General features: G+C 38.9%; 1 protein-coding gene across 1 annotated transcript in view; it reads right to left on the reverse strand.

The window, feature by feature from the left end:
• The window catches only part of BAZ2B (bromodomain adjacent to zinc finger domain 2B), a gene marked incomplete at its 5' end in the record, with an annotated part of 136,624 nt that extends 110,719 nt beyond the window's left edge, over nucleotides 1-25,905 (reverse strand). The window contains one exon of the mRNA XM_080621999.1: nucleotides 25,282-25,905. Within this exon, the coding sequence (XP_080478125.1) occupies nucleotides 25,282-25,905 (624 nt within the window). The remainder of the gene's footprint in view (nucleotides 1-25,281) is intronic.
• Nucleotides 25,906-27,061: the final 1,156 nt, after the last annotated feature.

Here is a 27,061-nt window from a genome sequence, read left to right on the forward strand (position 1 = left end):
CTCTGAGCAACCTGTGCCAGTGCCTCATCACCCTCACAGTGAAGAACTTCTTCCTAATAACTACTCTAAACCTACCCTACCAGCCACCTGCCATTTAGAACCTGAGATATGATAGGAGAAAAAGAACACCCATAACGTGTGACACTGAAGAGTTAATTTAGACCCAATGCAGAAGTACTATTTTAGATGCAGAAGCATGGGTACTTTTTACCATTACTTGTAACTGTTCTCTTGATGTGCAACACATTAAAAAAAAAATAATTTTGCAGATTAAAATACACAAGAAATCACGTGACCTGAAGAAGGTAGGACATAACATGTTTTCATAAAACAAGTCACAAGCACACATTTGGGAGGGTGAAAGGAATAAATCCTGTGCAGTGTATTTGAAAGCTTATTTGGCAGGGGACTACTGAAGAACCCAAGAACAAAAACACTTCCAGAAAAAACAATCTTACACATGCTAAGATTATAGTATTTTTACTATGTATCAGTACATATATTTTATAGATACATCACAAAAAAAAAACAAGAATAGATTTAACAGTAAGAGCATTATAAAAATTGTAATTCTAATTCACTCCTGCCCAAGATAACATTATCGTCTTTAAGCATAAATGTGTAACACTTTTAGGCACTAGAATATTCTGCTCACAGGGACCAACAGTTTCCATCTATCCACAAACCAACTCACCATAATACAATGTGTTCAAACACATGCACATACCCCTCAGTAGGCCAAACACCTACGGTTTACAGCTCTTGCTTTTTGTTCAAAGATAACTATCACAGGCTTGTGTACTGGCATCTGTCATAAAAAACAGATCAGAGTAATACTTATTTTACACCTTCAGTAATATCACATCCTCTCTTCTGTATTTCACAATGTATGCTCCTCAATTCTGTCCTTGAGAATGATACAGTCTGCTGCTTTTAGGCTACTAGAGAAGCAGCACATATTCAAATCTGAGTTATATAGCCTTGTATTGCGAGATGCCATTAAAAAATACCTAGTAAAGTAAGGCAAGTAGCAGTAACATGTAAGAAAAATGTATCAGGGTATGAAGAAGCTGTGATAATAACAAACACCATTTCTAGTTCAAATGCTGCATCTTCATTCCCATTTAATTGTGTTTAGTAAAATATTTTAATTAAAAATCTTGCAGTAAACTTAACTGGTTTACATCACTCCACTACATTTAGATTGGAACACTGTTCTTATTAAGCACAGCAAAAATTACAAGATAATGGATCACAAAGTATGTTTCCTAGTTATATGTATAGTGAAGGCAGCATTACTTTTCTAAGTAACCAACAAAAGATGCAAAAATTAAGTTTGTTATTATGTACAGGGGTTTTTTGTTTGGGCTTTTTTTCAAGTATTTGTTTAATTTCTTAAGTTTATTGCCTTACCAAAAAAAGGCACTGAAGTTGGAAAGCTAACTCTAGCACAGCAAAGAACATGGGGAAACACAGATTTTTCTAATTTTCAAAATCACAGTATGTTTACATATTACCCTTAATGTCTTCATGTTTGCAGAAGTGGGGAGTGACTACTAAAAGGTCAACTTATAACTGTAAAAAACTTAAGCTAGTGAACATACTTTAACAAATTAAAGCAGTTACTTTAAAGTAACTTATTACATTCTGGAGCAATAAAAGTTCAATTGAACAATGTGCAAATGATTATATTAAAGGCAATATAAAAGCCTACATCATAGAAAAACAATGGTACAATGGACACACTCATTCTTTCATTTTTTATCCCTCAACTGCCAAGACACACTACATGAGCCATATGACAGGCATATATAGTTGATTTATCATATCACACCAGACGTACAGGTATAAAACATGCTAACAACCCACTGGTTGGATGAAGACTGTTCCACAGAGTTTCCTAAACACAGAACTACAGAAAGATCATTTCCCTGAAGCTGACACTACCACACAAAACTCCAGAACAGAGTTGTTTTGTTGCTCCCTGCTAGCATGCAGAATAAAGGCATTGAGAAAGCCACAAAGCAAATATAAGACTGCTGTCAGATGAAGAAGTCTCACACACTGCAGAAGCATTGAGAGATATGCCAACAACTATATTCCCAGTAAGAGGAAAATATTTTCTCTCAAAGAGAAGGTAAGTACTGTTTTAATTTATGCCAATAGTGTCATTTATACCATAGCTCTGTAATGTCTGGTTAAGGAAAAAAAGCAGATACAAGCGATTTACATGTAGTGGGACTTGGCAATTATTGTATTATAAGCTTAGTAACAATTTCTTCAGTTCTGTCTTTGATGGATCATTGCATGTATTTAAATTGCACATTCTCCCTTACCCAAAACCTGAGGTGAGAGGGAGAGATGGGTTGATTTTCTTTTATTAAAATTAGCTCCTTTGTTTTCCCCTGAAAACAGATGATTAATTCTGTTCAACTTTATCCGTGCCTAAACTAAATACACAACTTTCTTGTCTGTAGCTCCATTCTGCCAACCTACAACATTTTTGTTACTCTGAGGAAAAGCACAAAAAGAACAAAAAGAAAGGTTAACCTATAATGCTCAGGTTTCACTGTACTCACTCACACAGTTTATCACAAAGTTACTAAGATCACCTGTGTTGTGATCTCTCATACCACAATCTAACAACAGAACAAGAAAAGCCATTTTGTAATTTCCACATGTCAATTTTTTTAAGGTACACTTATATGAAGTCCTCAATTCTCAGAACATTGTGCATTAACTGTCAAAAGAGTATAAACTAAGAAATAACAGAACAACGAAGTTATTTTTTAAAGATCACATTGGGTAGACTGTACTTCAATCCTCAAGCACCTCAGTCCAATGAAACTTAAAGACCTCTGAATTTTAGAAAACATTACTTCAAGACTGTAGCAAAATCCTACTCCTCTAGTCAAAACTTGCAACTCTGCATACACTCCTAGTATCATTCTGACACAAAACTAAATTCACCAAAACATCCTAAAATATAAAACAAGTAACACACAGAGTGGTGGAGACTGAAAGGGAGGTCATCTCATCTAATGCCCTTGCTCAAGCAGAGCCCACTACAGACAGAGGTCCAGTACTGTGTCAGTATAGAACAGACAACTGAGGAGCATCTCCAAGGGCGAAGACTTCACAAACCTCCCTGGGGAACCTGTGTCAGCACTCAGTCACACTCACAGTGAAAAAGTGTTTCCTGATGTTCAGGGGGAACCTCTTATGTTCCAGTTTGTGCCTGTTGCCTCCTGTTACTGGGCATCTCTGAGAAGAGCCTGGCTCTCTCCTCTTTGCCCTCTCTGCAGGTATTTATACACATTGGAGAGAACCCCTTGAGCCTCTTTTTCTCCAGGCCAAAGACTCCTAACTCTTCCGCCTTTCCTCACAGGAAAGATGCTACAACCCCTTCAACATCCTAACAGCCATTTAGTGGTTCTTGGTAGCTCCATCTCTTCCCCACAATGAGGGGCTCAGAACCTGACACAGAACTCTACACTTCTGACAAATTTCACCTCTATCCTTCAGCATGTATTTAACTGTATTTCGAACAGTGAAATGGGATAAAGAATTATGGTAACAGCTTATGAATTATGTTAATTCTTATGGGAAAAAGAATTATGATAGCAGCTGGTTCAAAGATACAAGCTCAATGCAGATGTTTCTCCATACTACTGGAAAACACAGTTCCATTATATTAATGAAAGACTTGACAGTGTTGCAGTACCAAAATAACTGACTACAAGACATCACTGGAAGTTGAAGCATAAAGCAAGCTGGCAATTTAACCTCTTACTAGTTAGAAGAAAATTGGGAATTAGGTAGGAGTGATGGACTCTGATGCCAGGAGTGACAGTGTTTTCTCTATACTGCCCTTTCTTTCCTATGAGCCAAGTCTTGCTGCAGTGATGATGTGTATCTTGGCCATATATAAGGAAAACAAAATAAAACAAAAAACTTAAAATTAAAAAAAAATATGCACAGAAAATAAGTCTAAAGAAAGTAACTAGCGGTAGTCATAATTCTTTCACTTCAAACCATTTATATATATTAAATTCATTCTCCTAGAAATCAACCTAGTACAACAGCTTCTGATGACGATGGTAAGCGAACAGTAGCATGAATTACAGTAAGCATGAAGATTTTTTCAATAGCTACCTACTGAAAATAACTATGGCTTTGTGTTTCAGGTTGTTTGCCTTCTGCTTCCCTTCTCTTTCTGGGCAAAAATAAGCTTGTGAGTTTTCAGGTTCAGGGTAAGAACACAGTTTTGTCTTGGGTTTCTGCTAAGACGAAGGTTGACAAGATAACTTATGAACCTGTAGGAGAAAGTTTTCTGCCCGATGATTGAAAGAGAAAATACCATAAAGAAAGGGCACTAAAACCCAGGTGGAAGGGACCACCGCAAATCACTATGGGGCAAGAGGCCACAAGCTAGCTGAAGTCTGAATATAGCAAGTGTTTCTTGTTACTAGAATATCCCTGTCTTCATTTCTTAAGGACTGGTGCTTGAGCTTAAGAATGAAACTTCCACCACTGCTTAGCACTAATTTAACTCTGCTACTGATCAATTCCAAAGAACATCTAGCCAGAGTATCAGTAGCTAAGAGAGCTAAAAAAGGCTAAGCTTTTTTAAATATTGCTTGATTTATCAATGAATATCTGAATACCTTGGGAGGGGGGAAACACAAAAAAACAACACTAAAGCAAATTAGTGTTAATCCATTCTGGAATACTTTCATTAACAAACTATTTTTTATTTAAAAGAAAAGATGGTAAAGATATACATTTGTTTTAAACTTAACATACTTGCTTCCAGTTTGCAATTTACCGACGACCCCAGGTAACCTAACCCCTGACTGATTCTTGATGGCCTATTAAAAATAACAAGGAAAGGAAGCCATAGGGAAGTTCAAAATTAATCAATCAGAGACCACACTCTTTAAAAGATGTGATTTCTGTGCAACACAGTCCGTTAAAGAAAAAAAGGAACTTAAATGTATTGTTAAAAAAAAAGAAAAAAAAAGTTCTCCAAGTCCCACAAAAATTGTCCCAAACTTTTGCTGTTCAAAATCAGTTAAATTTATACTGATCTAATGGCACCTAACTTGCTAGCTGAGTAAGAAAACCATATTGAAACCTGTTTTTCAGTAATGATATGACAACTTTTCTAACACAAGCAGAAGTTAATTACTGCCACATGCACAAACCAGTGTGATTTATGTAACAATAAACCAGCCATTTGTGCAGGCTTTTTAATATCTGACAAACAAGTCTGACTCTTGGTAATCTAGTTTACAGTATGGAAGTGAATCAGTGACCTAATGCATCACTGAGATCCAATCCACAATACTTAAAAAAAAAAGGGAAAAAACCCTTCACTCACATTAAAAAATAGCTATGACTATACTTTTTGAAACCCTATGGTTTCCATTTACATGTGACTAAATAAAATGGCAAGTCCTGCTTTTATTGATGAAACTGCGATCCGTTCTCCATAAGCTAACCATCCACACAATCCATTTCACACAACACCACTAAGCACACAGACTTCGGTTCTGAAAAATGCCCCACTAAAACGAAAGCTCTGGAAAACTGTCTCTTATGTGCAAGTATTTCAGAAGGACAAGGTTTTGTTTCATACATCAATGCAAATTTTTGTTCTCTCCTGTAATACTGGAATGAAAAGATAACAAATTAGCATGTCACACATTAGCATATCTGCACTCTCAGTAAGAAATACTTACGTGTGCACATGGGAATGATTCAAAGGTATTTTCACCAACAGAAATAACTGGACTGCTTATTGTTCATAGTTACATACATAAACATTGTTCTATTCTTGTTACTTAAAAGTGACCAACATTTTCTAATTGAAATCATACCAAATTCATTTTGAAAACATAATTTTGATCCAAAAAGTAAACCTTAGTATCTGGAATCCACATTCGGTTCGTTATACCCACAACATACGTAAGAAGGTACCACACAAAAGCTTTTTACTACAGGTTTCCTTACATTCATGCTACTTTTGAGATGGCAGAAAAAAATTCTCTTGTAAGCAGCATTGTGATGGTCTTTTCATTTTCCTACTGCCATAAACCTGATCCTCCCCAGGAAATACAAGCCCACTTGAGAAACCCACTTCCCACTTGGCAAGGACAGTGACGACAGTGGAGATATACTTGCTGGACAGCGTGCACACACACTGAGGCACCTGAGAACTGCCTGAGGCAGGGGTGAGGTAATGCTAACACTGCCTAGCATTTCCTCAGCTGGCGGCTCTAAACTGTCCATCTTCTTCAATACTGTAATTGATTTTCACAAAATGTAGTAGTTTATCTTTGAATGTCTAGCATAGTCTCAATTATGGCTGGAAAATAATGGCAAACAAAGGTTACTGCATGGAATGGACAGGCACACGGCAAATAGGTGAACAGACACGGTGTGATCATAAAATTACACGTGTTGACAACAGGTACTTAAAAAGGAAAGAGCCACAAAGGACCCTCCTTCATAATTAGCAGTAACCAGAAGCATTATAGAAGCAGTTGAGTTTTATCAGAAATTACTTGTTCCATTTCATAAACAGCATTTGAGTTCAATCTCTGTTTATAATAGTGTGCAAATACAAGTCAACCTGCAACTCCAAGGCTAACGAGGCTCTGTGTCCATGACAATAACTATTTCAGGTTTCTCAAAAATCAACATTACATAGAAACAGTATTCAGAAGTGTGTTTCGATTTTTAACTAATGCCATTCCATGCATCATGGGCAGCTTTTCAATTGGGATGGTACCACATCATTAAGAACCAAAATGTCAATAGCATACATGCACCCAAGCCAAACTTTTAAGTACAAAGCTTATTAGCTTTAGTATTACCCTATTCAAAACACTATCGCATTTACTGGATGTACAGCCACATATACTACTTCTTTCTCTAACAATTGTGTCTATAAAAGGTAGTTACATTTAAAACACTTAACCAAAAATGCTCAAACTTGGAATGTGCCTAAAATTTTTTTACAGCCTACATTCTGACTGTGGCTCAGCTTAAGTATGTTTGTCATAGTAAAGAAAATATCAGCCAGTGATCTGACAAATAATCTGATAAATGATTTTTAATGAGAAAAGTGTAAGTATTATGTTTTGAAGAAAAAAAAATACCTTTAGTAATTAAAATAGCATTTGTGTTACTACTGAATCATGGAAAGAGCTCAGTCACTGACCAATTTTAGGCTGAAATTCTGCCAAACAATTTTACACGCTTAGCTCCTTTAAGTGTCACAGGTCAATGCCTGTTCATGAACACAGACACGCACTTAAATCTTCAGAATTAAGATGCACTGGCTTAATCTGGCTGCATCTGAGTTATGACAGGTGCCCTACACCTAATGGTAAACTTGTGCAGTGGGGTCACCCGAGATCTATATATATGGCTTTTATTCTAGCAGATGCACACTCCAAGTCAAGGAATATAAATGACAACTGAAAAAGCATCTTTAAGAGTCACAGAATTATTTAGGTTGGAAAAGACCCTGAAGATCGCAGAGTTGAACCGTTAACCCAGCACGACCACATCCACACTAAACCATGTTCCTAAGCGCCACATGTACATGTCCTTTAAATCCCTCCAGGGATGGTGATTTCCACCACTGCCCTCAGCAGCCTGCTCCAGTGCTGGGCAACCATTCTGAGGGAGACACTTTTCCTAATATCCCATCTAAACCTCCCCTGGAACAACTTGAGGCCATTTCCTCTTGTCCTATCACTTGTTACTTGGGAGAAGAGACCAACCCGCACTTCAGTACAATCTCCTTTCTGGTAGCTGTACAGAGCGAGGTCTCCTCTAAGCCTCCTTTTCTCCAGGCTGAACAACCCCAGTTCCCTCAGCTGCTCCTCACAGGACTTGTGCTCCAGACCCTTCACCAGCTCCACCGCCCTCCTCTAGACCCGCTCCAGCACCTCAACATCTTTCTTGGAGTTAGGGTACCAAAACTGAACACAGTATTCAAGGTTTACAGAGGGGGATGATCACTACACTAGTTGACACAGGCCAGGATGCCATTTGCCTTCTTGGCCACATGGCCACAAGCTGGCTCATGTCCAGCTGCTGCTGACCAACATCTCTAGGCCCTTTTCCATCAAGCAGCTTTCCAGCCACTCTTCCCCAAACATGGAGCATTGCATGGGGTTGTTGCATGGAGTTATTACATGCGGATCTGGCACAGCCTTGTTGAACCTCCTACAATTGGCCTCAGCCCATAAACTCAGCCTGACCATATCCCTCTGTGAAGCCTTCCTACACTCATCAGATCAACACTCCTGCCTATCTTGGTGTAATCTGAAAACTGACTGAGGGTGCACTCAATCCCCTCATCCAGATCATCAACAAATACATTAAACAGAACTGACTGAGCCCTAGGGACCACCACTTATGTCTGACCAGCTGCCAATGGGAATGGGATTTAACTTCATTCACCAAAGTATCAAGTATAATGTAATATCAAGTATTAATATAATATCAAGTATTAATATATATTACAATATATACAATAATATAATATCAAGTGTCATGATCAAGCCATGAGCAACCAGTTTCTCCAGAAGAATGCTGTCGGAAATGCTGCTGAAGACTTTACTGAAATCCAGGTAAACAACATCCACAAGTTTCCCCTCATTCACAAAGCAGGTCACCCTGTTATGGAAGGCAATCAGGTTAGTCAAGCAGGACATGCCTTTCATAAACCTGTGCTGACTGGGTCTGATCACCTGGTTGTCCTGTACATGCTGCATGATGACACTCAAGTGCTCCGTAACCAGCACTAAGGTCATACTGACAGGCCTGTAGGTCCCTGGATACTCCTTCCAGACATTCTTACAAATGGTCATCATATTTACTAGCCTCTAGTCAACTGGGACCTGTCCAGTTAGCCAGGATTGCTGATAAATGATTCAAAGTGGCTCAGTGAGCACTTCTGCCAGTTCCTGCAGTACTTCTGGGTGGACAACAATCTGCCCTATAGACTTGTGTGTGGTGTAGCAGGTCACTAACCATCTTTCCTTGGACTATGGGGGCTTCATTCTGCTCCCTGTCCCTGTCTTCCAGCTCAGGGGGCTGGATACTATTAAAGACTGAGGTAACAAAGGCATTAAGTACCTCAGCCTTTATAACTATGTTTCCCCCCACATCCAGTAAAGGATGGAGACGCCCTTAGCTTTCCTTTTGTTACTAACTTATTTATACAAACATTTTTAATTGTCTTTTACAGCAGTAGCCAGATTAAGGGCTTTGGCCCTTCTGATTTTCTCCCCACATAAACTCACAGCATCCTTGCAATCCTCCTGAGTTATCTGCCCCTTCTCCCAAAGGTCATAAACTCTTTTATTTTTTTTTTTTTCTTTTTCCTGAGTTCCAGCCAAAGCTCTCTGTTCACCAGTTCAGCCAGGCCGGACATCTTCCCTGCTGGCTCATCTTTCAGCACATGGGGACAGCCTGCTCCTGCACTTCCTGGACTCCTACGCCTTTCAGGAGTGCTTCCCAATGGACTCTGTCAACCAGTCTCCTCAACAGGCCAAAGCCTGTCCTCCGCAAGGCCAACTCAGCAGTTCTGCTGACTGCCCATCCTTAGTTCTGCAAGAACTGAAAACTACCTATTACTTACAGTTGCTATGCCCAAGATGGCCTCCAACCACCACATCACCCACATGTCCTTCTCTGTTCATGAAAAACAGGTCCAGCAGGAGCCTTCCCTAGTTTATCTCCTTTACTGAAACGCAATTCGGGAATAAATGCATACCCTCTCGTTGAATCAAGGATCAATATCATAGCAAGTATAATTCTGAGGTATTTTTCTTTTAAAAACTGCATTTCAGAAAACAATTATCCCAAAAACATGCTCTGTTTGTTAGTACCATGTTGTTCACATTGACAGCACTGATAGGTTACCTGCCACACTCAAAAAAAAAGACAACACAGAGCAACATGTTTACACTAGTTTCTGACATGTTTTAATGTTCTCCTTTCACAGGTGAACCACAAGGAAAACAGGCTGAGAACAGTATATAGCAGGTGGCCTCTTTTAGCCTTTTCTTAAGAACAAGTTAGAACAGGCCTCCTCTAACCCCGATGCAAACTCTATGCCTCAGCTACTGTAAGCCCCATGGGACACGAGCAGCTTCAACATTTTTATTTATTACTCCAACCAAACATGTTAGCTCAAATTTAACTCCAACTTACTAGCAATGTTGTGTAAAGTCTTCAGGATAGGACATTTTTCATTTCCATTTAATATAACGCTAGCAGCATGCTCTTGAGTTGACACCTATAGTGGTTTGTCTTTTGGTGATTTTTAGATCTATAGGAAATCGCTACTTCTCACCTTTTTGTTGTTTACTACACTGCTATCATAATGTTTTCCCAATGAAAATAACTTCTATTGGCCGAGTAAGTAACCTATATCATAGAATCATAGAATAGTTAGGGTTGGAAAGGGCCTTAAGATCATCTAGTTCCAACCCCCCTGCCATGGGCAGGGACACCTCACACTAAACCATGCCACCCAAGGCCTCATCCAACCTGGCCTTGAACACCGCCAGGGATGGAGCATTCACAACCTCCCTGGGCAACCCATTCCAGTGCCTCACCACCCTCTCAGTAAAGAATTTCTTCCTTAGATCCAATCTAAACTTCCCCTCTTTAAGTTTGAACCCATTTCCCCTTGTCCTGTCACTACAGTCCCTGATGAAGAGTCCATCCCCAGCATCCTTGTAGGCCCCCTTCAGATACTGGAAGGCTGCTATGAGGTCTCCACGCAGCCTTCTCTTCTCCAGGCTGAACAGCCCCAACTTTCTCAGCCTGTCTTCATACAGGAGGTGCTCCAGTCCCCTGATCATCCTCATGGCCCTCCTCTGGAATATGTGCAATTTGTGACGTTTTTACTGGTAGTTTCACATATTTCCATTTCTAAAATTCTGTTCAGTGTTGAATACCTTTTCGGAAAGTTCATAAAGAAAGTTCACATAAAAACATATTTAACACACATACAAGACATAAAGCCTTATTTTAAAAGAGCTTCTTGTATATAAAAAAACCCTCCTTTTTAAACCAAAATCCTAACAACATGCTGCAAAGTCTTAATGAAAACTCTCTTGTAAAAAATTCATTCCAGCACTTCTGACATTGTTTCAGATGAGACTTTAACTCTTGTGAGGAAAATTCAGGATTCCAAATCTACAGAACTGGATTTTCTTGTTATTTTTCAAGTATGTGCTTTAATTTCTACCTCTAATATGTAAATTGTTACATCATAGCTATGATATGCATTATCCACACTGAAAATGTTGTATTTTGTAATTCTGTGGTCCAAATATTTAAATTTCTATATGTGGCAATACACAAACACCTACACACTATCCAAAGCTTAAACGAAGGCTCGGTTCCAGTTGTCAAAGAGAAATATTCAAATGTAACAGCTATTCAAATGCACCAAAGCGAACAGTGTATACTTTCCAAAGTTCTCCAAAACAAAACAAACAAAAGAAGCCTACAACAGAACAGTGTAGTCAGTGCTCTTAGAGCACTGAAATGAATTAATAAAATCAGTCTAGGGTTAACAGTTGAGGCCTGCAGGATCCCAGTCCATTCACAAGTGGTTTTTTTTCCAAGTCAAATAAGTAACAAAAAGGTAAAGCGGAAGTTGCCAGAGTAATTTAAGTATTTACTTTATCCTTCCCTATAAATCATCTGCTCCCTTGGAAAGAGAAGGAGAAACTTAAGTCAGACAGTTCAGTTGCTGACTGCTAGCTGTCCAGTTCTGTTTTTGCTCCCATGGTAACCAATGTGGCATCAGGAAAAACAAATAAAATAAAAAGGATCAACAACTGAGAACAGAAGTGTTATTTCACAATAAGAAAAAAAGCTAATACACATAAATTACAATGTTAGAGGTCCTGTGTTAGAAGTCAAAAACAAGTCTGTGAAAATAACCACAGAAGTATGCTCTGAAGCATCGAACTCTTCATTTATAAAAGAGCCTGCACAGCATGAAAACTCTTCATCCAGCAAAATCCTTCTTCCTTCTTCCCCCTTCATATGTAAGAACATATATATATATATATATACACTCCCATACACATAGTTGCCACTTACTTGATCATGCACATCTGGCACCATAACAAATGAGCTTGTCCCACGCTTACTTTAGAACAGAAATAGCTTCTGTTTTCTCTGGGTCTTTTTTTTGTTTTGTTTCTAAGAAGCTCAGACCTGAATTGCCACAAGCAGCAGAGATTAAATCCAAAGTATTTTCAGCAAGTACTACCCAGTCACAGTTACACCTGGCTACTGTCTCAACTGAGAGAAAACAGAGAGGTTGCTGATCGGACAAAACTTTAATCATGTCTCTGCCAGTAAAACACAGCAAAATTAAGGGATCCCTTTGGTCTATGCATTTGGTCTAAAGCATTTCTTCTGAATGCTTTTCTCCTTTAACCCTGGAAATTCCGCCCTACTTCTGGCCTACAACCTTCCAGGATTCTATTTTTTCCCACCATGTTTCCAGCTAGAAACTCTAGCTTTAGAGAGGATTGCATATACCAATATTTACTGAATATTAGCAACACCACAACATGCTGTTCAAGGCTGTTTCTGATCCATGTAAAATACACACATTAGGACTAGGGACTAGGTATGGAATGTGCTATCTTCATCCCTCCCCTTCCAATTTTGACAATATTTTGAGATCCAGACTATTTTAGAAATGCATGAGGCTCATTTTATCAGCTAAGGCATTAGGAGAATTTATTCAAGAAGCAGAACAAAAATACCTTCTTCCCCAGAATTTCCTAGAGCTGGAGAGAAGGTAAAGAAATATTTAAATGGCAGGGATGGGGTGAAAACTGAATTTGCAAATATCACACATTATATACCCAAAGACTAAATGTACACATGCAGAGAGAGGGAAGGAAAGGGATATGGGAAAAATCTGTAAGGCTGAAATTACAGTACATAAAATTATTCTCTATTGCATTATGTTAATGGAAGAACGCATATTAACAAACTCAATGCAAAAAGAGCACCTTAAGGATCCAAGAATAAAGGACAGGATAATCAGTGATGACTGAAAAAACTGTGACGAACAATCACAAACTAAAGCTGATTACTTTTCAATCCCTCACATAACTCTATATTAATTCAAGTCTTAGAAGAATGTTCGTATTTTTGGCATCCTTATTATTCCACCTACATATCAAAGACGCAAAACATCAAATACTAACAGAAATTAAATTAACACCAACTAATTCAGAAAAAAGGACCATCTACACAAGTAATAAACATTTTGAGAAAGAATAGAGGTATATATCCTCCTCTAAGAAAGCAGAAATATGAAATTTAATAAACTAACACTGCATTTCAATCACCACACTCAGGAGCCACTGATAAACACATCTTCTATTAATATATCTAACCATTTGAACCGTGTTGTAATTTTGCTCTCCACGGCATCCAAGCATCATTCCACAGTGCAGCCCACCAGAAAGTGAAAAGGGCTACTTCTTACTTTATGTTAATAAAGCAAATGGGTTTTGTTAGTTCCAACATTACATTTCAGTCATATCTGAGATGCAAGAAAAATTTGTTTTCTATTTACGTTACTATTCCAAATATAAATTCACAGCACTCGGTCATGGCCCAAGCTGAAGACTTCTATATACTCTCATCTCATAATGGAAAGTGTTCCAAAATTGATGATTACTTCCAGTTTTATTTGCTTTTTATTCTACTTGACAAGGTGACCTGAATTAATATGTCCTCAATGTTTTCTGGTTTGTCTTTTTATTTTTCCTCCCCCAGTAATACGTCAAACTTGCATTGTGACTGCTGCTGAACGGATGTTTTTAACAGAACTATGCATTATGACTCCAATATCTCTACATGATGGCAGGTAATTAATTTAGAACCCATTACAGTATATGTTTATTTCATGCTATTCTCCCTGCTCCTCTCTGCTCCATGTGCATTACTTCAAACTCATCAGTGATTAATTTCATACAGCCACTTACTTTCCAAGACACAGTTTGATCTTTTATAAACATGGTGGTTTTTCTTTAACAGATAAACTCAGCCCGTACCCTATAAGCTCCTTTCAAATCACATCCTATTAAAATAATTTAAAAAATCCTGCAACATAACCAAGCAATCAAAAAATGTGACATCACTCATTGTAAAGACAAACTACCCAACAGCAGAAATCAACATGTTTCACGAATTTGAAGTACATTGTTGGCAACAGCTCAAAAGGTCTTAACTAGTGTGAGGTCTTAACTTACTTCTAATCTGCATGTGGTTGCTGCATTTTCAGAATAAAATTTAGTAAGTCAAATTTTCAGCTAACCAAAATCTACAAAGCATTTGGTGAAATATTAATTTTTTACAAAACTGCGCATATACATGAAGTAATCTGATGCCCTTCTGCCTACATAATGAAATATTTTAGAGTCAGTTTTGCATTTTTCTGTTCATAAACACTAATATGTATATTCAATAAACTTTTATTATTATACTGCAAGGTTATAGCAAATGGACTCAGGTCTAGACAGACCTGATCACCACACCAACTGCAAAAGAAATTGAAGAAACACAAAATGAAAGGCCCATTATGCCCTTTTTTCAGGGCAACAGGTTAAGTTTGAATAGTTTTGACCTGAAAAATGGGCATTAACTGATTCTGTGAATGTCTTTCCACGGCTAGCAAGACAAGCAAACAACTCATAGGTACCAGTCATTTACATCTTGTCATCCTACATTTTTCTCCAAGCAGACCATCATCAAATTTAGAATTAAAAAATACCAATTAAAAAATGTGACAGTAAGTCATACCAGCAACTATCCCTTCTTATCAAGCCAGAGAAACCTTTCAATACAGTACTAGATCAGTGCACATCCAAAATGACACATGAATCTTGATTTCTACCATTAACATTCTGAGACTGTAAGTAACACAACTAACACAGGTCACTTCTCCAAACTGTTCCTTTATTTCCATTAGGCTGGCAAGAACTATCTACCCATCTAATGCTGTACTCAAACAGGGGTAACTGTGCGTCTCCAGGCTGGCTAAGTCCTAACACAATAAAATGCAGCTTTTACATCTAAGCATCAAATATTGCATACCTCAAACATTCTTCTGAAACACCTTTGACAAAAAAAAAAAAACAGACCCAAGCATGTTTAAGGGTTTGTCACTGCTTTCCACAATCAGCAGTTCTTGCTAAACAACATATTACAACTTGCAGTGCTATTTTTGACCAGGAATACTGATTTACTATTTCTGGATCACCTTCTCTGTCATGGGTCTCCCCCAGAAGTTAGCATATGGTATTTTCCTAAAAAATCTGAAGTGACTATTATAAAGAATCAGACTTGAAATCTGGCACTCAAATAGATCTTGAAAAATTAAGCAAAATTTTGCAGAAAACTACAGATTATTGAGTTATACATCACTCAAATTATATATAGAAACAGACACTTGTAAGGGTCTGCTAAACTACAGAACAAGATTCTGTGTATAAATATAACTATAATACAATGAATATCAAGATTTACACACATCACCTAACTATCCTAATTATCTATATTATTGCTTATGCTACTAGACACAACAGGGATAACAAACACTGAAGAATGAACCCTTCTCCCAGTTCAAGTTTTATAAAATTAACAGAATACAGGCCAGTTCTGTTGAGGGCAATAGATTAAGGGGAAAAAAAAAAAAAGTAACTTGGCTTTACCAAGCATATTGGGAAATGCCACTTGCCTGCATTCTAAATGTCTCCTACAGCATTTTACAACTGCTTACAAAGGCCTGTACTGATAGGACAAAGGGGAACGGCTTATAAACTCACAGAGGGGAGATTTAGACTAGGCATTGGGAGTTTACTGTGCAGGTGATGAGGCACTGGAACAGGTTGCCCAAGAAGGTGTGGCTGACGCACCCCTGGAATGGTTCAAGGCCAGCTTGGACGGGCTTGGAGCAACCTGGTCTAGTGGAAGGTGTCCCTTCCCATGGCAGAGAGGGTGGAACTAGATGGTCTTTAAGGTCCATTCCAACCCAAACTGTTATGTCATTCTACGAACATATAATACAGAACATTTCATAAGATGATTGCTCATTTATTTAAGCACTTCACAAGATACCAAAACTACAATAATTATATAAATTAAGTATTCAGAGGAAAAGAAAAAGTGACTGTCCCCCCTACATGCCTGTTTTATTAGAAAGTCTTTACACTATTAACAGATCTCTCACAATACATAATTCATTTCCATGACTGCAAAAAGACTGTAAGCTACATTTAAATGATACTCTGTATAAACCACTTATATCAACACAATAAACTTTGCAATATGCTGTGTATCCATTACATCACAATTGTTAACACTAAAATTTATGGCAACTTCAAGAGTCGAAAGATTATAAATTTACCTCAATGATAATCAAAACCAGCTTGACACATAGAAAACATCTCTCAAAAAAAACCAGGAAAGTATTTCAAGCTGCTCTGTATCACTATAACATATAAATAAAAAAAATGACCTAGCATAATCTGTTCCTTTCAGTTCCTAATGCCAGAAGAAAACAGGCATTTTCTAACTGATTGCACTTAACACTAATTTTAACCTAAAATAAGTGAGTTCCTTCTTAGGAACTTCTTCATGCAGCCATAAAAGACTAGTCCAAAACTAACCCTGTGGACAAGGCTCAACAATGGAATACTTCCCACTCCTGTTCAAAAACACATCTCGTTCAGTAAAGACAACTTTTAACATTTAAACCTTACGGGGGAAAATAAGGCTTGAAAAGCACTTCTAGAAAAGAAAACAAAGATGACAACTACAGAAAAATATAGTGCTAATATCACACTTACATGCCAAACAATAAAGCACCTTCAGTAACAGTTGGTCATCATTTTAGAAATATATTCTTAGAATCATAGAATCAGCTAGGTTGGAAAAGACCTTTAAGATTATCAAGTCCAACTGTTACCCCAGGACTGCCAAGACCACCACTAAACCATGTTAAATGGTTTTTCAACACTTCCGGGACAGTGACTCTATCACTTCTCTGGGAAGCCTGTTCTCCCCTTAAGCTTTTTATTTTTTCCTAAAATGTACTTCTCCAAAGACTCTTACATGCATTAAGTAGCAAGTAAGTTATGAAAAGCAGTACTGTTTTTATTTGGTAGCAATTGGCAAGTGAAAAAATAAAAAAAATAAAAAAAAAAATAAAAAAAATCCTTAACCTCCAAATCCTTCTCCGACACTTTCAAGGTATGACTATGACTAAATCCAAGTGTTTCCTCTACTAAGTTGCCAGAAAGATAAAGAACTGATGGAATGTTTTCCTTTCCCCCCAGTAATCTACACCCTTTGCCTTTTATCAAGACTCTGAATCTCAAGTTTCTTCCCATTTCTCAGGCTTTCTTTGGAACAGTAGCTTTTTAACATGGTCTATATTGTATCTTGACAATATGATGAAAAAAAATTCAATCACTGTCTGCTGTTGTCTGATGCTGTCAATGATTACTAAGCAGACTATGCCCCTTCAGTGCTGGGGGTATGGGGGTGTTACAAGTTACTTCTTTAGATTCTCACTTAAAAGTTGTCTCCCTGAAAGAGCCAAATCGGACTCTCTATGGTCTCTAATATTAGCTTGGAAAGTGAAAATGGAATTCTCTTTGCTTTGCTTTTAATTCTCTTTACCTCCTGTAACTGTGTATGTTTCTGGCATTGTAGCTGTTGTAGAGGTTGTGTCCTCAGAAGATCTAACTACTGAGCTCTCTTCTTCTGCCTCACTTTTCTCCTAAACCACACAGTTGTAGTCTCAACTATCATCTCTGATCTAGCTCTTTCATCAACACTGAAAAGTAGTGAAGTGCTTAAGGGTAACTCCAAGGATGAAAAATCATCAGAGCTGCAACGGAAAAACACTGGTTTGCATTTCTTACAGTTGCTGTAACTACTTAGAAAAGACCACAGCTGTAGGGAGTGATAGTATCTTTTATTAAATCAACTGATACAGCTTGGGGAAAAAAAAAAAAACCCTCACACATATATGACTTATATTTTTAACTTGACAACTAACATAGTAAGGAACTTTCTTTAATGGCTTCCCATCTTCTGGATCCATATATACGAAGTAAGAATTTATTTACAATTTTCCTTTTGCCAGGCTATGAGGTAGTAACTTACAACATACTGGATCAAAAGATCCGTGAGAGTGGGCATTTTGGGCTCACTTTTATTCCCACAGGATGTTCAGAAAGCTGATTTTCATAGTAAAAAGTATAATTCTCCTTTTAGAAGTTCCAGTCACTAGAGCAAACAAAGATAAAGGAAAAGTTACCAAAGTAAGTGTATAAACTAGTGGAAATGCTCACTTTATTTCTAACCTGGAAAAGCAAAACTGAAAAGGGGGATGAGAGGTGTCAACTTTAATAACACACCCTATATGTATTACTAACTAATATTTCCAAGTATGTATTTTTCACATTATAATGACAGATGACTTCTCCATGTAAGAGTACAGTCATTTCTAATACATCCACTATTTTCACATATGATGCTCAGCAAGACTGTGCTTACTACTATCTTAATACACCATCCTTTTGTGTAATATAATCACATGCTACACTTCCAAGTTTTCTTCCAAAAGCACTGGGCATACAATACACAAAAAAACCCTACAAATTTCAGCAACTATTACAAGGTAACCCTGGGTAAATCTCGAAAAGATTTCTTACTCAGAACAACAAAAGCTACCAAAAGACTACAAAGGTTGGTAGATGTTACTTTTTTAGGCTGCTTTACATAACCAGATTGTATTTAAGATGTTTTAAACATTTGTATTTAAGATGTATGTTGCTGCTCACCCTTACACTTTGTTTCTTCTAAGCCCACAGTTTATCATTTTATTCAGCATTTAGTTAAAACTAAATATTTAATACTGAAGCTGTTCTATGATGCAATTACAACTAAAATGAAAGGCCTGTGTGGCCGCAGTGACTACATTTCAAATGTAGGTAGATCACAAAAAAAAAAAAGAAAAAAAACAAAACCAAAAAAACCTTAAGCACAGCCTCCATGTGTGAGTAGAATGGTTTATAATAGCTTGCAAATGACTGTGTGCTTGCCGTAACCAGCTGTTCTTAAATTATGAATATGCAACCAATTCATGTTAAAGCCAAATCCCAGTACTATTTCTACAGGGAAATCCCAGTAGTTTTCGCTTGTTCTACATGTTAGCTCTGTTAAGGATACAAATAGCAGTAAGCTTCAGAACACACAGGACCAAACTATCGGCGTTTCATGCACTCAGTCCATTAGCACAGCAGGGGTTGTCAATCTCTAGAACTTTCCTATAACAGCTCAAGCAATACAACAATGATCTCTCAGCCAAAAAAAGAAAAAAAAACCCTCCACAGCATAGACGAAAACCCCTCTGCTAAGCTAATGCTTTTCTGCTTCAGCCAATCAGATGGTCAGTCCTGACCTGCTTGAAGGCTTGCATCAAGCTTCAAACACTTAAAAGCATCAATCATAAAAACAAAGACAGGACATTGAATTATACAGTATTAACCTCCAGGGTTTGCATACAAAGACCTGAGATTTATTTATGTCCTAGCATGTTAAGAGCATCAGTACACTGTTCTTTACACCAAACTGGCTGCCAATTTGATGAACTTCTCTGCCCTCAGCAGAAGTACGGTGTCTTTGATTAATGAGCACATGCTTGTGGAAAAGTGTAAGAATAGAAAATAGGGCAAAATCCACGCAATTATGTCCCTATCGTGACAGACCACTGCAATAATTTTTGGCAAACTGGTTTCCTTTCGTGCAAGAAAAGCCTGAGGAGGGGGTTGTGGGTTATCTTGCTGATTATATTTGGACAATACACACCACTGTTCTAACGTAAGTTTCTGATAAAATGCAATGCATTGTTTATTAAATGATCTTTCAAGGTTAAGAAAACATTAATTCACTAATACAAATCGATTAATAGCATCACAAGCCAAAAAAACAGCTACATATTCAAAGTGAAGGAAAAAATGCTCCCTAGAAGATTTCAAACTTTTACTTTCTTGTCCAAGTCTCACAACTCAGATTCAAGCTCAAGAACAGCTAGACAGAGTACTTTGTGTCTTAAAATCATCATATTTAATAGATATCCTGAACAAAACTTAGCTTACACTTCCTGTAAGTTGCAAGAAAACACTGGCAGAGTTCTCCATTATCAAAAAAAATCCTTCATTATCCCTTCCAACAATTCCAAAGCAGAAGCAAGTTCTGTGTGAGCCTCCCAATATCTGATGGTCGCCGCATTATTTCTAAACCTAATGTTTTATACTGCAAACAATACCTGAGACAAGGCTTTATACCACCGATTTCAATGCGACCATTACTAATGTAAACAGTCCATCAGGTAGACAGTTTTTCAGATGGTGCCTTTACATTTTTAGTAGCTTGAATGTGAAAGTTTTGTGTGATTCCTCCTTCAGGGCTACAAAAATCTCTGCAATCTCTTTTTGCAAACTACCAAGGCTTAACCCATTCAGCTCTTTACAATGCCTGACCTACATCAAGTGAAAAGAGAGTCTTATGTCCTATACACAGAGAAAACAAGACATTCGTGAGGCCCTGACTGGGCGTGAGTAGGAAGGCAATGGGAGAGATTTCACATTAATGGCAACAGGCATCATCCTGAAAGAAGGGAATGGACACTGACAAGCCCAGCACATCTTTTTATAAGACCATAATTTCACAGACTTTCATCTGAGAGCTCATCTGTGACTAGCCAAGGTTTAAAAAAATATACTTGCTTTTATATTTGTCTTTTCTCCACCATTCTGAAAAAAATTCACATAAAAAAAGAGATTTGTATTACAAATTTTGTCAAATGCACAAATTAATTCTGCTAAACTAAGCAAGGAAAAAAAAAAACACACATCAGCTTTTCTTAGTTGCTACATTAAAAAACTGAAACAAGCACGACTTCCTCACTCTCTGAAAGTGTTTCCTTCACTTGGTAATCTAATGAAATGCCAATACTGCAATAAAATAAATCACGATTTCTCTTCCCTCCCCCAAAAAGAAACAAAAAAACCAAAATGTTACTGTAAAATTAGCACTTTTGTTGTTGTTATTTCCATTTAAATCTCAAAGGGACTTCTGTATCAGGCTTTTAAAACTATCTTGACTTTTTTTCTTTTTAAGGAATGGCTGAAGACCATGGCATTATATAACTGTAAATTCAGGGCAGTAAAGAGATGGAAGAGTAAGCAAGAACTTAACACAGCTAATACATGAAACCATGTACTAATTGGATTGAAATTTTAATTTATTTTTTTTTCTTAAAATCCTATGATTAAGAAACAAAGTAACAAACAAACACCACACCTTGCTTAGCCTTTCTGCAGAAGCTGGATGAAAACCTGGTCCCAATTTCTTTTAACAACAATGTACGTTCTACTTATCTATTTGAGTAGTATTACTCTCTGCAGAGCAACAAACCACACATTTTAGTTTTCAAGGAGACATTCACCGGGCATGCTACAAACTAAAGTCAGCGAAGGCAGCTTCTCCTTCTACCACTACCATCAACTTCTTGTTACGTTGGTAAACAACTAAATCCTTCTGCACATCAGTCTTTATCTGTGTAAGACCAAAACTAATACATTCTTACCTTCATAAGAGTACCAAGAAACCACACACACCCCCCCTCAAAAAAATTATGCAAACCCTCTGGTTACTCCACATTAAATTGGTTTTGCCTTTTTTCCTTCCTTTTTTTTAAAACAGGCAAAGACTGGGAGAGTAGGATGGGAAAGGATTTATTTTCTCCAGTCTTACTAACACAGTATCCTTGTTTCTGTTCCTCATCAGCGAAAAACTCCTTAAAGATGCACTTTCATTCTACCACTGCAAAGAAAGAATACAATAAAAATCATTTTAAAGCAAAAATGTAGTATTAGAAACAAAAATTTTTTCAAAGTGTAAATGACGGTCACAAAGGAGGACGTTTCATTTCCTTCTTTGATGTGGTGGGGAAGATCATCAGTACCTAAATTCTGAATTCTGCACAATGTTATCTTCACCACAAAATTTCAATTTCTTGGAAATATCTTGACCAACACATATTTACAACATTCTGAGCATTGGCAAAATACAGTAAACTATACAACAATCACAAAACCACTGTTGGACCAGATTATCTAAGTGATAAAAACACAAAGTACCACTCTTCTGTGATCCTCTATTAGAATAAGAATATCCTATTAGAATACTCTATTCTATTAGAATAAAGAATAAAAAACAAAACCGAACTTATCTGATTTTATTTAAAGACACCCATATTAGGCACTGGGGGGGACTCAGGGCTGGGCATCACAATGAAGTAATTTGGACTGTGGGACACTTACCGTGTCAGGGTGTGTGTAGCAAACTGCATTTTTGGTTATGCTAAGTCTACAGCCCAACAGCCAAGATCTCTGAATCCTAAATATGCCATTCTAAGAATACTGCAAAATTAAAGCAGTCAAATATTAATGCCTCCTTTCCCTAATTCACAGAGATGAGACAGGGAGCACAAACTTCCTTTTCTTTGCGGCTGTGATATTCCCCATCTTGTGTAGGAACAGAAAAGTAGCAACAAAGACATTAACAATTGCAGTTCAAGCCGGGAGTGACTGTTCTGTTTCAATTCAATGACACCACTAATGGCTTCTTAGCAGTTCCATGAAATCAGCCAGCTGTCAAGTCGATGCATCAGAAGGAACAGTTATGCACTCCCATAAGAAAAAACAACACATCAGGATGTTTTGCAAAACATCTGCTCCTTTACACTGCAGTTCTATAATAAACATTCAAACAAAGAAAATGAGAAGAAGGGCAACAGGACCTAGTAAGAAAGATTTCCATTACTTTATTTGCATTTTCAGTATCTCCCAAAAAGACAAAAAAAAAAAAAAAAAATCCAGTCTTGTAGCACTTTCTTTTCCTCATAAGGTCAGTATACAGATCAAACATATGTACAGTGGTCAACCAATGTTTATTCCCTCCATAATATAAAAATATTGCTAACTTACTTTTTGAAAATGCAAAGCATCTTATTACATGAAATTAATATACACCTTCATGAAAATCAACCATTTCCCACCAAAAGGTACAAAGCATGTATTCAGTTATCCTTCCCCTAACAGTATTCAAGTAATTTTACAATGTAGTTGACAGCCTACATTAACCTAAACGAGCGACTCTTTAAAACAATTAGTTTGTGGGAACACTGATTTGTACAGAATCCAGCACAGTGGCATTCAGATTAAAAAAAAAAATAAAATAAAATAAAAAAAGAAAAGAAAAAAGAAAAGGATGAGAAACACCAGTACCACGATTGCAGTGTATTTTCTATATCCATTAATGTCAAAACCTTATTTAATGCCATTCAAAACAGACTTTGGGTCAGTAGTGAAAAGGGAACATTGCCTGATCCTTTGAAGAAACATTTTTTACTCTCCAGAGAGTTCTATTTATGAAGAAATTCATCACAGCCTGATATTACTACTCCACTGCTTCCAAGGAATTGGTACAATCTATGATTAAACAAATACCCCCTGCTTGGAGTGAACATAAAATTTCTTGAACATCAAAGAGATCCCTTAAATTCTAATCTTCCTCTATACACATTTTACAAAAATTACCTTGGCTACCATTTTCTTAATACCATGCGTTTACTGATTTTGCAGCATTGTGACAAAAACATGTATGTAGCTTATTATAGGTATGAGACATCAAGTGTACTATCATTTTCTGAAACTACTTATCCTCTGTTGCTCACCATTTATAATCCATCAAATCTTCTAGACCTTTGTTGCATATATAATTTAGAACCATCTGTTGTATGTGTTTTCAACTATTTAAACATTTTCATCTACCTAATATTCAGTAGCTAGCAAATAATTCAACCACACTTTCTGATGCATTTAGGGGAAAACAAACATACAAACAAAGCAAAAAAAAAAAAAAAAAAACCAAAAAACACACACTCCCCTTCGAGGTAAGTATCTGGCATTTGTTCCAACATAACCTTAAGGAACACTTTAGATACCTCATTCGGTACTGACTTGGATAGCAAAAAGTCTTGAGGTACTAACAGCTATTCATATTACTTTCTGTGTTACTGTTGTCAACGTTTTTCCCAACCCTGAAGACAAAGAAAATGCAAATTAAATACAGGCAGTTTCATGTTCTCATCAGTGTGACTGTAAATATGCAGCAAGTAAGATGAGTACAGGAAAAAAGAACGGAAAAACAGAACCTTACCTACAATAGTTGTTCCTTATCAAGTACCCCGTGTTTCCCTAAGTCGTATCATGTGAACAGAAAAACTTCTATGAGATTAAAAAAAAAAAAAAAAAAGTGCAATTGAGAAGTAAATTAACAGAACAGAACCTTTTATTGTTTCCTTTTCACAGCAGCTGACACAGAGCTTATAGCTAGAGGTAAAGACTTCTTTTTTCTTTTTTTTTTTAACGAGTTTAGCATAGTAACTGGGTTTTGCCACCCACATTATACTATCTGGAACATAACCCGAACTACATGTAAGACACAAACAGGTACTTTCCAAGTGGAACCTTTTAACAGTATTGCTCAATAAGTCTGTTGCTTCCAAATACGTCCCCCAAACCTGTCGTTTAAAAATGGAACAACTGTGTATTTCCATGTTCCTTATTCCAAACAGAAACTGTTTATTCCTCAGGGAAGATTCTGTACCCAGTGTTTCATGTACGCTTCACATTATATTACTACTTTCTGTAAACAAAAATAATGCGAATCTCCAGATGATTCCTTATTTAACCCAAGGACTTTGGCATGTTGTTTAAACGGCCAAACAGTTAAGCAACCATTACGCAGTAAATGTTGAGGGCCAGGTGGAAAAAAAAAAAAAGGGGGGGGGGGGGGGAATTGCTGCTGGTGGGGGTGTATTATAATCCAAAAGCACAACTATTTCCCTACCTGTTACAAGACCAGACACCAGATAAGCATACTCTCAGTGTTCCCTGAACGCGCAGTCTAAGCTAGGAACCTTTCTCTTTAAAGCACGGTTTACAACGCGTTAGATCAGGAATTCCACGGGAAAGCACACACTCTTGGAAAAATTCCCCTTAAACTTTACATGACGTCACTGTCTGTCCCTGTAACATTTCCTAAACTTTTGAGTCTTACCCAAAACGACTCCCAGGATTTCCACTCATCCCCTACTAAAAAGAAGACGGGCAGACTTCGGAATAAAAATTTGCCCAAGATGGCGAAAGGCTCGTTGTTTAGAGGGCAGAAAAATGGAGGATATTGTAATATACACAAAGGGATAAATTTCCACAACTCGGCCCAGGGCCGCAGCTGCTCGTTCCTCTTCACAAGGAAACACAAAAGATGAAGGCGGAGGGCCCCGCTCCCGGCCCGCCCCGCCGCACACCGCGGAGCGACGCGCTCCTGCGCGCCCGCACTCGGCGCCACGGAGCCAGGAGACGCCCGTGAGTAGCCGGCGCCCGCTCCGCGCAGCCCCGCGGAACGCCTCACGCCGCTCCGCGCCCGCGCACTGCCGGCTGGGGAGACCGGCCGCCCTGACAGCCCCGGCTCGTGCCGGACGAGGGGAACACGGCAGCTCGGCGACGGAGCGAGAGGGCAGCGGGAGTGCAGGCGGGGGACAAGACGGGCGGGAGGGCCGGCGCGGAGCGCACCGCACCGCGCCGCGCCACGCCACACAAAAGAGCCGCCCAAGAGGCTGCGGGCGGCCGCCGACAGAGACGTGACCGGCGCCGCCCGGCCAAGGGACGGGCTTGCGGCCATGAGTAAAGTTTAATATCGCTTGGGACCCGCGCCGTCCCGTCTGCAGACACCCCGGCCCCAGCCGCTTCCCCAGGAGTCGCCTCCCCGCGGCCCCTCCGCCTCCTGCCCGGGCAGGGCCCCACCGCACGGCCGGCGCTCGCGCCCAGGGACGCGGCCGGCCCGCCACAACAAAGGGGCGACACGCACCGGCGGGGAAACGGTCAGCGCAGCAGACACAGGCTCAACTGGGAAACCCGGGCACTAGCGCAGCGTGGCAAAACGCCGGAACGTTTCAGGCGTTCATCCTGAGGAAAAACTCCCCCCCACCAGCCCCCTTCCAGTTCTGTACGCGCAGCTCGGGGGGAGCGGTTTAACTCACCTCCGCGGCTCAGGGAGAGCGCTGCCCGCGTCTCAGGTGGCGGCGGGCGGGGTGTGCGTGCCGGCAGCCGGCCCTCCCCGCCGCTCGACAGGCTCCGACGCAGCTCGCGGAGGGGGCGGGGGCAGCGGCGGCGCTCGGTGCCTCGCGCCGGCCGAGCCTAGCCTATCGCTCCTCTCCTCGGGTTTGTTCGGTTTCGGCAGCTCGAGTGACGTCAGCCAGCCGGGCAGCGCACGTTCGTGTGAACCGGCGCGGGAGACGAGGGAGTCTTTCGTGTCGCTCCAGCCCCGGTGACAAATGGCCCGTGGGCTCGGGAAGGGCCGGGGCGGGTGGTGCCGCGGGCGCAGCCCTCGCTCTCTCTGCGCAGTCGTTCCGCGTCCGGGAAAGTTGTGAGCGGCCCCGGTCTGACAAACTGCGACAAGGATGTAGATTTGCGTTTGGCCATTTCTAACCGTGGCTTTATCGGCCGGGAGAGAACGCAGTTTCCCATCTTAAGTATCTCATTCTTGGACTACAGATTAAATTCAAGTAAAATAATAAGTTTTAAAATAGCAACAAAATGTCTGTGATGCAAACAATATCCATCTAATAGGAAAAAAAAAATAAAAATAAAGAAAAGGCGAACCGTTTCCGAAAAAGCAGACATTTGAAAGAAGCCCAGCAAACCAGAAATTCCTAGTGGAAGCAACGTTCAACTTTTGAAGAACTAGATAAGTTAAATCCAAGTAAAAGGGGCAACAAGGGTGGGGGAATTAAGTGCAAGTTATGGGGAAGTATTTAATTTCACAAACTATTAACAAT

This window comes from Psittacula echo (genome assembly GCF_963264785.1).
Source record: "Psittacula echo genome assembly, chromosome: 6".
NCBI lineage: Eukaryota > Metazoa > Chordata > Aves > Psittaciformes > Psittacidae > Psittacula > Psittacula echo.